Source organism: Abramis brama, assembly GCF_963993115.1.
Source record: "Abramis brama genome assembly, chromosome: 10".
NCBI lineage: Eukaryota > Metazoa > Chordata > Actinopteri > Cypriniformes > Leuciscidae > Abramis > Abramis brama.
The window spans coordinates 456,347-468,893 of NC_139972.1; the positions used below are offsets into that span (position 1 = coordinate 456,347).

The 12,547-nt window shown below is 41.0% G+C and overlaps 1 protein-coding gene across 1 annotated transcript in view; it reads left to right on the forward strand.

The window, feature by feature from the left end:
* Positions 1-12,547, forward strand: part of LOC311090681 (uncharacterized protein) — a 15,637-nt gene continuing 3,090 nt past the window's right edge. Inside the window, exons 1-6 of the mRNA XM_084126122.1 lie at positions 1-79; positions 2,333-2,614; positions 3,093-3,197; positions 3,368-3,431; positions 3,578-3,649; positions 12,096-12,148. Coding sequence (XP_083982248.1) covers positions 2,356-2,614; positions 3,093-3,197; positions 3,368-3,431; positions 3,578-3,649; positions 12,096-12,148 — 553 coding nt within the window. The 5' untranslated portion in view covers positions 1-79; positions 2,333-2,355. The remainder of the gene's footprint in view (positions 80-2,332; positions 2,615-3,092; positions 3,198-3,367; positions 3,432-3,577; positions 3,650-12,095; positions 12,149-12,547) is intronic.

Genomic DNA, 12,547 nt, shown 5'->3' on the forward strand with positions numbered 1-12,547 from the left:
GAGACTGAGATGATTACAGTCCAGGAGAAGCTTCATGTGAACCTTCTAGAGTCTAAGGATTGTCACTGCTTTAGATAAGGTATGAAATTAACTTAAAGACACATACAGCTTAATTGCTATCTAGTTATGATTGTTATCTAGTCATTTACTACTTTAGCAGTATATTTCCACATTTATCAGTGGCAACGTTTTGGTACAAACATATAGGCTAAACTGCTTTTCTAAAGATTCTTCTTCTTTTTTTAACAGTTCTTAGATTAAAACTATTTTGTTTAGATTTACTAAGAGCAGTTTTGATGAAGGGATTTTCTTGCAATGAAAAGTGAATGTTTATTTGCTTTTAATACAGTGCTTCAAAATATGCTTATGTCTCTCAGGTATTCTGAGTAATTCAGGTATTCAGGTACACTGATTAATTCGTGTTACACACTGTACTGTGTGAATATGAATCTCTGCGTTCACATGTGAACTGAATGTACTACATTTTTTCATTTTTTACATTAGTTTATCATATAAAGCCATGTAACGACTGTTCAGAAGTTTGTAGATAACTGATAATCAGATAATTAAGATTTCAGACTTCATAACTTGAGTACTTTCAAACTATTTTTAACAGTATTTGACAGTGTAAGCAAAAGTTGACAGTGTAAGCAAAAGCCGAGGAATAAAAGTCTTATCTAGACAAACCAGCGGACATTTTATAAACAAAATAAACATTTATACATTTTTTAACCACTAATGCTCTTCTTGCACTAGCTGTGATGCGACACACATTACGTAATTAGCCCAGCACTAACGTGAATGACTAATGTAACATAAACGTTGGTAAAACAAATCTTGCTCCATCTTTACTCAAAGTAGTGAGAACGACAGACGATTTGCATTAATAGACTCAGTTTTAGCTAATAGTGATCGACCACAGCTGATTAGCAGAAGTATTTCAGTAAGACAGGGATAACGTGAGTTAGTCGGAAACTTACACAATATAAAACACAAAACTACGTATTTTGAACACCCGGTAGAAAATATATACATCAATAATTATTCATATAAACGAACTGTATTGCCTGTGTAAAGATGGATGCGACAGCTTGAGGAGACTCACAAATGTGCTCGACTACAACAACTCTAATGCTAATACTGCTAACCTTACTGCCTTTGTTGTTTGTTCCCGGGGGCGGGGTTTATGTAAATGTTAGGGTTCGTGATGTCACTAACCCGGGGGTGGGGTTTATGTAAATGTTAGGGTTCGTGATGTCACTAACCCGGGGGTGGGGTTTATGTAAATGTTACGGTTCGTGATGTCACTAACCCGGGGGTGGGGTTTATGTAAATGTTAGGGTTCGTGATGTCACTAACCCGGGAGCGGGGTTTATGTAAATGTTAGGGTTCGTGATGTCACTAACCCGGGGGCGGGGTTTATGTAAATTTTAGGGTTTGTGATGTCACTAACCCAGGGGTGGGGTTTATGTAAATTTTAGGGTTTGTGATGTCACTAACCCGGGGGCGGGGTTTATGTAAATGTTAAAGGTTTGTGATGTCACTAACCCGGGGGCAGGGTTTATGTAAATGTTAAGGTTCGTGATGTCACTAACCCGGGGGCGGGGGGAGGGGTTTATGTAAATTTTTGGGTTTGTGATGTCACTAACCCGGGGGCGGGGTTTATGTAAATGTTAGGGTTAATGATGTGGTGTAGTCTCTACCAGCCGTTTGTTGTAGTCCTTAAAAAGCGATTTCTGTAAAAGCAAATATCTCCCTTTGCTTTGAACTTTGAGCGTTGTAACTTTGCAGATGTTGTTTATGCTCAAACAGCAACATTACACACTAACTAAAGTTAGAAAAGTCAAATCATAATCAACCACCCCTTTAATTTCTTTTCGACTGAAGAAAGAAAGACATGAACATCTTGGATGACGTGGGGGAGAGTAAACTATCAGGACATTTTAATTCTGAAGTGAGCTACTCCTTTAAATCCATTAACTGCATTCATTGCACACACATCTGCATGAAGACATAGCTGATAACATCACTAAACTCAGTCATTACTCTCCCTCATGTCGTTCCAAACCCGTAAGAGTTTCGTTCATCTTCGGGACACAAATGAAGATCTTTTTGATGAAATCTGAGAGCTTTCTGCCCCTCCAGAACCAGTGAGGTCCACTCTCGTGTTCGCTTGATCACAGAATTATAACTATATCTCTTTAATAAGAATTGTAAATAAACTTTATTTTATCACCGTTTTAAATGCATTTCATCCTAATTTGATATTTAGTGTAGCATACACAGGCATGGAGTCATTGTGTCTGTTTTAAATATGTTTATTGTTCTCCAGCAAAGAAACACCAGTGATAGAAGATGCCGTCCATTAAAGAGCTTCTTCTGAAAACTCTGGATGATCTGAGCACATATAAATTCAAGAGATTTAAATGGCACTTAAAGAGCAATCATGAATCCATTTCAACTGCGGATGTGGAGAATGCAGATGCCGCTGACACGGTGGACATCATGGTGGCACGGTTTACCCCCGACGGAGCCGTGAAGATCACGCTGGACGCCCTGAGGGAGATGAACGAGAATCATCTGGCAGAACAGTTGGAGAACAGACTCAAGGATGGTAACACACTGCTGTTCTCACTCAGTATTTCTGTCTTGTTTCCACTCCAAATATCTAAAAATTCTTAAATCAAGATGCATTTACTAAAGTAGTAAAATGCCATAAGATATTATGTCTTGTTTTCTGGGGAAATAAATCAAACAGTGAAATGATCTGCCAATGGGGTCAGAAAAATAATCTTGTTTCTGTTTAATTATCATTATTTTTCTGATCCCATTGCTTGTTTTAAGCAAAAACTCACTTCATTTTGATTAATTCCAGCGGTACACAAGAAATAAAATCTTACGGTATTTTACTCATCTAGTAAAAGCATCTTGATTTAAGAATTTTTAGATATTTGGACTGGAAACAAGACAAAAATACTAAGTAAGAAAAGCATTTTTTTGCAGTGTAGAGGAGAAGAATCAGAAATGCTACAAGTGTAATGTCATGAATGGTCTGTTAGATGTTTGAAGACATCTGTGTGTCTCTATCCCAGTGCAGATCAGCAGTGTTGACCTGAGTATCACATCAGGAGTGGCTGGAGGTTCTCCTCGAAACATCTCAAGTCCAGTGACCTTCAACTCGAGCTCTTCTGCTGTCGGTATGATTATAACACTGGGAAGCACTGTATGCACCAGTATTAATGATTATAACACTGGGAAGCACTGTATGCACCAGTATTAATGATTATAACACTGGGAAGCACTGTATGCACCAGTATTAATGTGTTTAATACATAAGATTCTGTTTCATTTTCTTTTTTTTTTTAAGGTCAAGAAACATTCCGTATGCCAAAATTTAACCTTCCCTCTCTGAAACTGACTAACCCTCAGAGGTAGGAGCATTTACATTTACGTTAACGTTAACTAATAATGAACAATACTTCTACAGCATTGAATTATCTTTCAACATCATTATCTATTATTTAATGGACCTGAGCTGACATGAACTAACAATGAAAAATACTACTAAATCTTACAGCAGTGAGAAGAAAGCGACGAAGATAACTTTACCAGTTTCCACTCTTCCCTCTTCTGCATGTACAAGTCAGAGGTACGTACAAATACACTTACGTTTACGGTAACACTTTACAATAAGGTTCCATTTGCCAACATTAGATGCAGAGAAACTGCATTAGTTAACATGAACTAATAAGGAACAATACATTTAAAGCGTTTATTGATCTCAGTTAATGTTAATTTCAAGCTGTATTTCTATAGTACTTTATACAGTACAGATTGTTTCAAAACAGCTTCACAGTAACAAACATGTAAATATAGACACTAAACTATGAAGACGATTCAGCTGTAAAAGACAGTAGTGTCATTATTCAGATCATCAGTTCAGATCAATAACTGTAAAGTTCATCAGTTATGAATGAGTTCAGCATCGTCATTACTCAGCTTTAGTCAGTTCAGTGTTGATTCATTTCAGTTCATCCAGTAATTATTATTTAATGTAAAATAGTAAAAAAAAAATTACCTGAGTTATTAACATGAGCTAAAATGAACATCTGACTTTTTATTAATGTTAAAGATTAATAAATACTGTAACAAATGTAATGTTCATTGTTAGTTAATGCAAAAATTAATGATAACCTTATTGCATTTGTCATAAAAAAACATTTATATCTAAACTAACGATTTATGTATTTGAATTGCTTATCACATTTCCATCCATTTGGATTCCTAGTTTTAACATAAAAAAATAATAAACTGTGATTCATATTTCTCAGTCATACATAAATGAAACAGGTAATATTTATGTAAATAATACACAGAAAAATGCCCATGATAAATCAACACTGCCTAGTGTTCAAGTGTGTGTACACTACAGAGGTAAAGTACTATTGAGCAGTGTTGAAGTTAATGTGATAATTAAGTGATAGTTGAGCGTGAATGATGAACACCTGCTGTCAACAAGCAGAATGAAGAAAAGAGAAAGAACAACTCCAGCCACAGTCTAAATCACACTCAGCTTATAAATGCAGTTTTATACATCTGTTTCATTTATGTGTGACTGAGAAATATAAATCACATTCAGTTTATTTATTTGTTTATGCTAAAACTATGTAATCCAAATGGACAGAAATTTTATATGCAATTCTAATACATAAATCTTAAGTTAAGACATTAATTTTTTTGAGTGTAGATTGCATGTAAGCTATAGGCTACATACAGTAAATGTTCAATATGTCATTGATATGGTACGTATATTTGTGCTTCTTAGTGATCCAACGCCGGATACTCTTAAAGGTTACTCCTGGGGATCACGGCTGAACGCGTCTTCTCCACACTCACTTACAAACAAACATTTTTTCGCCTATCGTGCGTCTACTCTACACCCGTACCACTAAAAAGACGGATTATATCCAAGACTTCAGTCATAAATTAGTATTAATATTGATAGCATCACTGGTAGCGTCGTTGCTAACTTACTGACCATCTGTTAAAATGGCGAATATATCAGATGTAAGTAGTCTACCTCTTGGTGCAGGTGAGGATACATTTGAGCTTCACACATTGCAGTCTGAGCTGGAAGCTGTTGAGAAACAGATCCACGACCTTTTAGTGAGAAAAGCCGAGCTGATAGACCGGTGGTTAGCTCTTGAAACATCACGCGCCGATGCACACAAATCAGTGATTAACGTTACTAACCCGCTGACTCCGACCTCGTCTACTCCGTGCGTTTCTCAACATCGGTCCCGAGCGCCGAGGTCGCGATCAGCCATGGTCTCGTTTACGCCGGCTCCAACATGCCACCACGAAGCCTGGATATTTCCGCAGCGGAAGACGCGAGTCAGGTCTAGACCAAGAAAACTCTCTCCGACCCTCCCGGTTTTCGAGATATCCACACAAAACCGCTTCTCCCCTCTTCGAACTGAACGCAATGCTGTGATCATCGGCGATTCCATCGTTCGGCACGTACACGCTACGTTAGGTAAAAGTAAGGTGCATAGTCACTGCTTTCCTGGTGCTCGTGTTTCTGAAATCGCTGCTCGCATTCCCGAGATTCTGAATGGTGACAAGCGCGTCGGAACTGTGGTCCTGCACGCGGGAGTGAACGACATCAGGCTGCGCCAGACGGAGGTTCTGAAGAAAGACTTCAGGAATCTGATCGATACGGTACGCAGCACATCGCCTGAAACAACGATCATTGTGTCAGGACCGCTTCCCACGTACCGACTAGGACATGAAAAGTTTAGTAGATTATTCGCGCTAAATGAATGGTTAATGTCATGGTGCAATGAGCAGAAACTGCTCTTTGTAAATAATTGGAATCTGTTTTGGGAGCGTCCTAGGCTTTTTCGTGCTGATGGCTTACACCCAAGCAGATTCGGAGTGGATCTTCTGTCGGATAACATCTCCAAAATATTAAATACCTTTTGATTAGTAACCAAAAGTCCAAATCATAGTCTCTACTGCACCAATTTAACTGATATAAATTCTAGTGTAGAACATGGCATAGAAACTGTGTCTATTCCTCGTTTAGTGAGATCAAATAATAAATTTACTGCAGGATCTAGGAAAAATCTAATTGTTATTAAAACAGAAAATGTTGCTATTAGTAAACAAAAACAATTTCTAAAGCTAGGTCTTCTAAACATTAGATCACTCACACCTAAGGCAGTTATTGTAAATGAAATAGTCACAGATAATAGCATCGATGTACTTTGCCTTACTGAAACCTGGCTTAAACCAAATGATTATTTCGGCCTAAATGAGTCTACCCCAGCAGGATACTCCTATAAGCATGAGCCCCGTCTGATTGGTCACAATCTATAGAGATATTCTCAATGTTACTCAGAAAACGGGTTATAAGTTTATTTCGTTTGAAGTACTTGTACTAAATGTTACGCTCTTAGATGTTAGAAAAAAATCCATATTATCTCTAGCCTTGGCTACCGTATATAGACCGCCTGGGCCTTACGCTGATTTCCTAAAAGAGTTTGCAGATTTTCTCTCAGACCTATTAGTCAATGTCGATAAAGCATTAATTGTTGGAGATTTTAACATACACGTAGATAATCCAAATGATGCGTTAGGGGCTGCGTTTACAGATTTATTAAATTCCTTTGGGGTCAAGCAAAACGTTACCGGACCAACTCATCGTTTTAATCATACACTCTATTTAAATATATCACATGGAACCGATCCAACCGATATAGATATCATTCCACAAAGTGATGATGTCACTGACCATTACATGGTAACTTGCATATTACGTACTGCTGTAATATATCATGCTGCGCCGCGTTATCGATCAGGCAGAACAATCCTTCCATCCACCTTAGATCATTTTTCAAATTGCTTGTCTGATCTGTCTCAGCTGCTCAGTGAACCCAAACAAACAGATGAACTAGAGGAACTAACTAGCACTATGAGCACCATTCTCTCTAGAACATTGGATATTGTTGCACCCATTAGATTAAAAAAGGTCAGAGAGAAAAGTAAAGCACCATGGTACAATAATACTACGCATGTTCTAAAGAGAGAAACCCGTAATTTAGAGCGTAAATGGAAACAAACTAATTTAGATGTCTTTAGAATCGTATGGAAAGACAGTATGTCACGTTATAAAAAGGCCCTAAAAGGCCCCAGGGCTGAGCACCTCCACAAACTAATAGAAAACAACCAAAACAATCCTAGGTTTTTATTTAGCACCGTGGCTAGACTAACAAATAAACAGATGTCACCTGAACAAAATATTCCGTTACAGTTTAGTAGTAATGATTTCATGAAGTTCTTCACTGAGAAAATAGAAAACATCAGAACCACAATTGTAAACGTTCAATCCTCAATCGCGCCTTATAATTCAGCCTCAATTATCACCCCGCAAGAACAATTACAGTGCTTTACAACTATAGAACAAAAAGAGTTAAATAAACTTATCATTTCATCTAAAACAACAACATGTTTATTAGATCCTATACCAACTAAACTACTGAAAGAAGTGTTACCTGTAGTGGAAGAGCCTCTCCTCAATATTATTAACTCATCTTTATCTTTAGGTCATGTTCCAAGAACATTTAAACTGGCAGTTATAAAACCTCTCATTAAGAAACCACAATTAGACCCGCATAATCTAGCAAATTATAGACCCATTTCAAATCTTCCTTTTATGTCTAAAATACTAGAAAAAGTGGTGTCCGCTCAACTGGGCTCTTTCTTGCAAGAAAATGACATCTATGAAAAGTTTCAGTCTGGATTCAGACCGCACCATAGCACTGAAACTGCGCTCGTTAAAATTACAAATGACTTACTTTTAGCATCTGACCAAGGCTGTATCTCAATACTAGTTTTACTTGATCTTAGTGCTGCGTTTGATACTATAGATCACACAATACTCTTAGATCGACTACAAAATTATACTGGTGTTCAAGGACAAGCATTAAGCTGGTTCAGATCATACTTATCTGACCGCTACCATTTTGTCTATTTAAATGGAGAAAAATCAATCATAACTCCAGTAAACTATGGAGTGCCGCAGGGATCTGTGTTGGGCCCTCTGTTATTCTCAATATATATGCTGCCACTTGGAAATATTATAAGGAAACATGGAATTAGTTTCCATTGTTATGCTGGAGGGGCGTGATTGGGAGGAACGGCCCCCCTGATCTGAACCCGAGTGGTGTTCAGTTATTGGACTTCTGTGCTAGTTACAGCTTGTCCATAACGAACACCATGTTCAAGCATAAGGGTGTCCATCAGTACACGTGGCATCAGGACACCCTAGGCCGTAGGTCGATGATCGACTTTGTGGTCGTTTCATCTGACCTCCGGCCGTATGTCTTGGACACTCGGGTGAAGAGAGGGGCGGAGCTGTCAACTGATCACCACCTGGTGGTGAGTTGGATCCGATGGCGGGGGAGGAAGCTGGACAGACTCGGCAGACCCAAGCGTACTGTAAGGGTCTGCTGGGAACATTAGGCCGAGTCTCCTGTCAGAGAGATCTTCAACTCCCACCTCCGGCGGAGCTTCGACCGGGTCCTGAGGGAGGTTGGAGATATTGAGTCCGAGTGGACCATGTTCTCCACCTCCATTGTCGAAGCGGCCGCTCGGAGCTGTGGCCGTAAGGTCTCCGGTGCCTGTCGAGGCGGCAATCCCCGAACCCGGTGGTGGACACCGGAAGTAAGGGATGCCGTCAAGCTGAAGAAGGAGTCCTATCGGGCCTGGTTGGCTTGTGGGACTCCTGAGGCAGCTGACAGGTACCAGCAGGCCAAGCGGACTGCAGCCCGGGTGGTTGTGGAGGCAAAAACTCGGGCCTGGGAGGAGTTTGGTGAGGCCATGGAGAAGGACTATCGGCTGGCCTCGAAAAGATTCTGGCAAACCGTCCGGCGCCTCAGGAGAGGGAAGCAGTGCCCTACCAACGCTGTTTACAGTAGAGGTGGGGAGCTGTTGACCTCAACTGGGGATGTCATTGGACGGTGGAAGGAATACTTCGAGGATCTCCTCAATCCCGCTGTCACGTCTTCCATTGAGGAAGCAGAGGCTGAGGGCTCAGAGGTGGACTCGTCCATCACCCAAGCTGAAGTCACCGAGGTAGTCAAGAAACTCCTCGGTGGCAAGGCACCGGGGGTGGACGAGATCCGCCCTGAGTACCTCAAGTCTCTGAATGTTGTGGGGCTGTCTTGGCTGACACGCCTCTGCATCATCGCGTGGCAGTCGGGGACAGTGCCTCTGGGATGGCAGACTGGGGTGGTGGTCCCTCTTTTTAAGAAGGGGGACCGGAGGGTGTGTTCCAACTACAGGGGGATCACACTTCTCAGCCTCCCTGGGAAAGTCTATGCCAGGGTACTGGAGAGGAGAATCCGGCCAATAGTAGAACCTCGGATTCAGGAGGAACAGTGTGGTTTTCGTCCAGGCCGTGGAACACTGGACCAGCTCTATACCCTCTACAGGGTGCTGGAGGGTTCATGGGAGTTTGCCCAACCAGTCCACATGTGCTTTGTGGATTTGGAGAAGGCATTCGACTGTGTCCCTCGCGGCGGCCTGTGGAGGGTGCTCCGGGAGTATGGGGTCCGGGACCCTTTGCTAAGGGCTATCCGGTCCCTGTACGACCGAAGCAGGAGCTTGGTTCGTATTGCCAGCAGTAAGTCAGACTTGTTCCCGGTGCGTGTTGGACTCCGGCAGGGCTGCCCTTTGTCGCCGGTTCTGTTCATGATTTTTATGGACAGAATTTCTAGGCGCAGCCAGGGGCCGGAGGGTGTCAGGTTTGGTGACAACACGATTTCATCTCTGCTCTTTGCGGATGATGTTGTCGTGTTGGCCTCATCAAGCCAGGACCTTCAGCATGCACTGGGACGGTTTGCAGCCGAGTGTGAAGCGGCTGGGATGAGAATCAGCACCTCCAAATCCGAGGCCATGGTCCTCAGTCGGAAAAGGGTGGCTTGCCCACTTCAGGTTGGTGGAGAGTTCCTGCCTCAAGTGGAGGAGTTTAAGTATCTTGGGGTTTTGTTCACGAGTGAGGGAAGGATGGAACGGGAGATTGACAGACGGATCGGTGCAGCTTCTGCAGTAATGCGGTCGATGTACCGGTCTGTCGTGGTAAAGAAAGAGCTGAGCCGCAAGGCGAAGCTCTCGATTTACCGGTCAATCTACGTTCCTACTCTCACCTATGGTCATGAGCTTTGGGTCATGACCGAAAGGACAAGATCCCGGATACAGGCGGCCGAAATGAGCTTTCTCCGCAGGGTGGCTGGGCGATCCCTTAGAGATAGGGTGAGAAGCTCGGTCACTCGGGAGGAGCTCAGAGTAGAGCCGCTGCTCCTCCACATCGAGAGGGGTCAGCTGAGGTGGCTCGGGCATCTGTTCCGGATGCCTCCTGGACGCCTTCCTGGGAAGGTGTTCCGGGCGCGTCCCACTGGGAGGAGACCCCGGGGAAGACCTAGGACACGCTGGAGAGACTATGTCTCCCGGCTGGCCTGGGAACGCCTCGGTGTCCCCCCAGAAGAGCTGGAGGAAGTGTCTAAGGAGAGGGAAGTCTGGGGATCTCTGCTTAGACTGCTGCCCCCGCGACCCGGCCCCGGATAAGCGGAAGAAGATGGATGGATGTTATGCTGATGACACTCAAATCTATATTTCATCACGGCCAGATGAAAACGCTAAATTATCCAATTTGACAGAGTGTGTTAAAGATATAAAAGATTGGATGACGCACAATTTTCTTTTATTAAATCCAGACAAGACAGAGGTAATACTTATCGGTTCAAAAAACCGCCCACAAAACCTCTCACACTACAACTTTAACATAGTAGGATGTCCTGTTACTTTATCCTCTACAGTAAAAGACCTAGGTGTTATACTAGACTGCAACCTGTCTTTTGAAAATCATATTTCATATGTTACAAGAACAGCCTTTTGAGCAAGCAGCTTAGAAACCTTAGAAACATTGCTAAGCTACGTAATATGCTATCAGTTTCTGATGCAGAAAAGTTAGTTCATGCATTCATGACCTCGAGACTAGATTACTGTAATGCTTTATTAGCTGGTTGTCCTGCATCCTCAATAAACAAGCTACAGTTAGTCCAAAATGCCGCCGCTAGAGTTCTTACTAGATCAAGAAAATATGATCATATAACACCAATTTTATCATCACTACATTGGTTACCTATAAAGTTCTGTATTAATTACAAGGTATTGCTACTGACTTATAAAGCCCTAAACGGTTTAGCTCCAGTCTATTTAATGGATCTTCTATCGCCCATCGCGATAGAAGTTAGATAATCCATCGCGCTCTTTAAGATCACTAAATTCGAGGCTTTTGGTCATACCTAGGATATCCAAATCCACCAAAGGAGGGAGAGCATTTTCATATTTAGCTCCAAAACTCTGGAATAGTCTTCCTGATACTGTTTGTTGCTCAGACTCGCTCTCCCAGTTTAAAGCTAGATTAAAGACGCATCTCTTCAGCCAGGCATTCATATAATACTTTTAATCTTACAGTTAAATCCAACCATAAACGCCAGAGGAGAACTGGCCCCCGACTGAGCCTGGGTTCTCCCAAGGTTTTTTTTTCTCCATTAGGTCACCTGATGGAGTTTTTCGGTTCCTTGCCACTGTTGCCTTTGGCTTGCTCAGTTGGGGATATTTGGGGATATTTAATTTAATTAATCAATCAACAATACTATTGATCAGCATTACCAAACGTGGACATTTTCCACTAGAAACAAGCATTGATGTATTATTTTAATTTAATACTGTGAAGCTGCTTTGATACAATCTGTATTGTGAAAAGCGCTATATAAATAAACTTGACTTGACTTGACTTAACAGGTATAGAAATTATACTGTTAAATAAACACAAAAGGTAGGAATCTTCTGATAGTAATGATTGTAATTATCTTTTGTAATTATTGCTTTTATGTGTATATCTTCACTCCAATTTATGTGTATAATGATATTTTACTGACCTGTGTGATTATCTTTGTCATTTTATATTTCTGCTGGATATGTGCAAATGAGCTCATGGTGAAATGCACATCATATTTATTTTATAGAAAACAAGGGCAATTCACTCAGAATAGCTGCTGTTTTGATCCTTTTATATCAGGTATGTTTATATTAATTTCTTATATAATGTAATTTTTCTTGACTAATGTTCAAATCCCGCTGGGAGCCGGTCAGGAGGACCGCTTACACTTCTACAGTAAACATATCAGAGATGTCGGGATTGAACAGTGTTTTAAACACATACAAACACATTTATAATGTTTAGCCAAAATACCTTTGTGTTATAAATCCTCTCTACACTGTAAAACATTGTCCCGCAAATTAATGGTAAAACACTGGCGCAGTTCTTTACTGTAATCTATAGTATGTTACTGTAAAAATATGTAATAATGCACTAAATTAAAACTCGAGTTAACTAATTTCATTTGCAGAAACTGACTGCCTTAAACTGACCTACTGCCGTTTAAATTTATTAACTAATATTTAGAATGTGTTAATA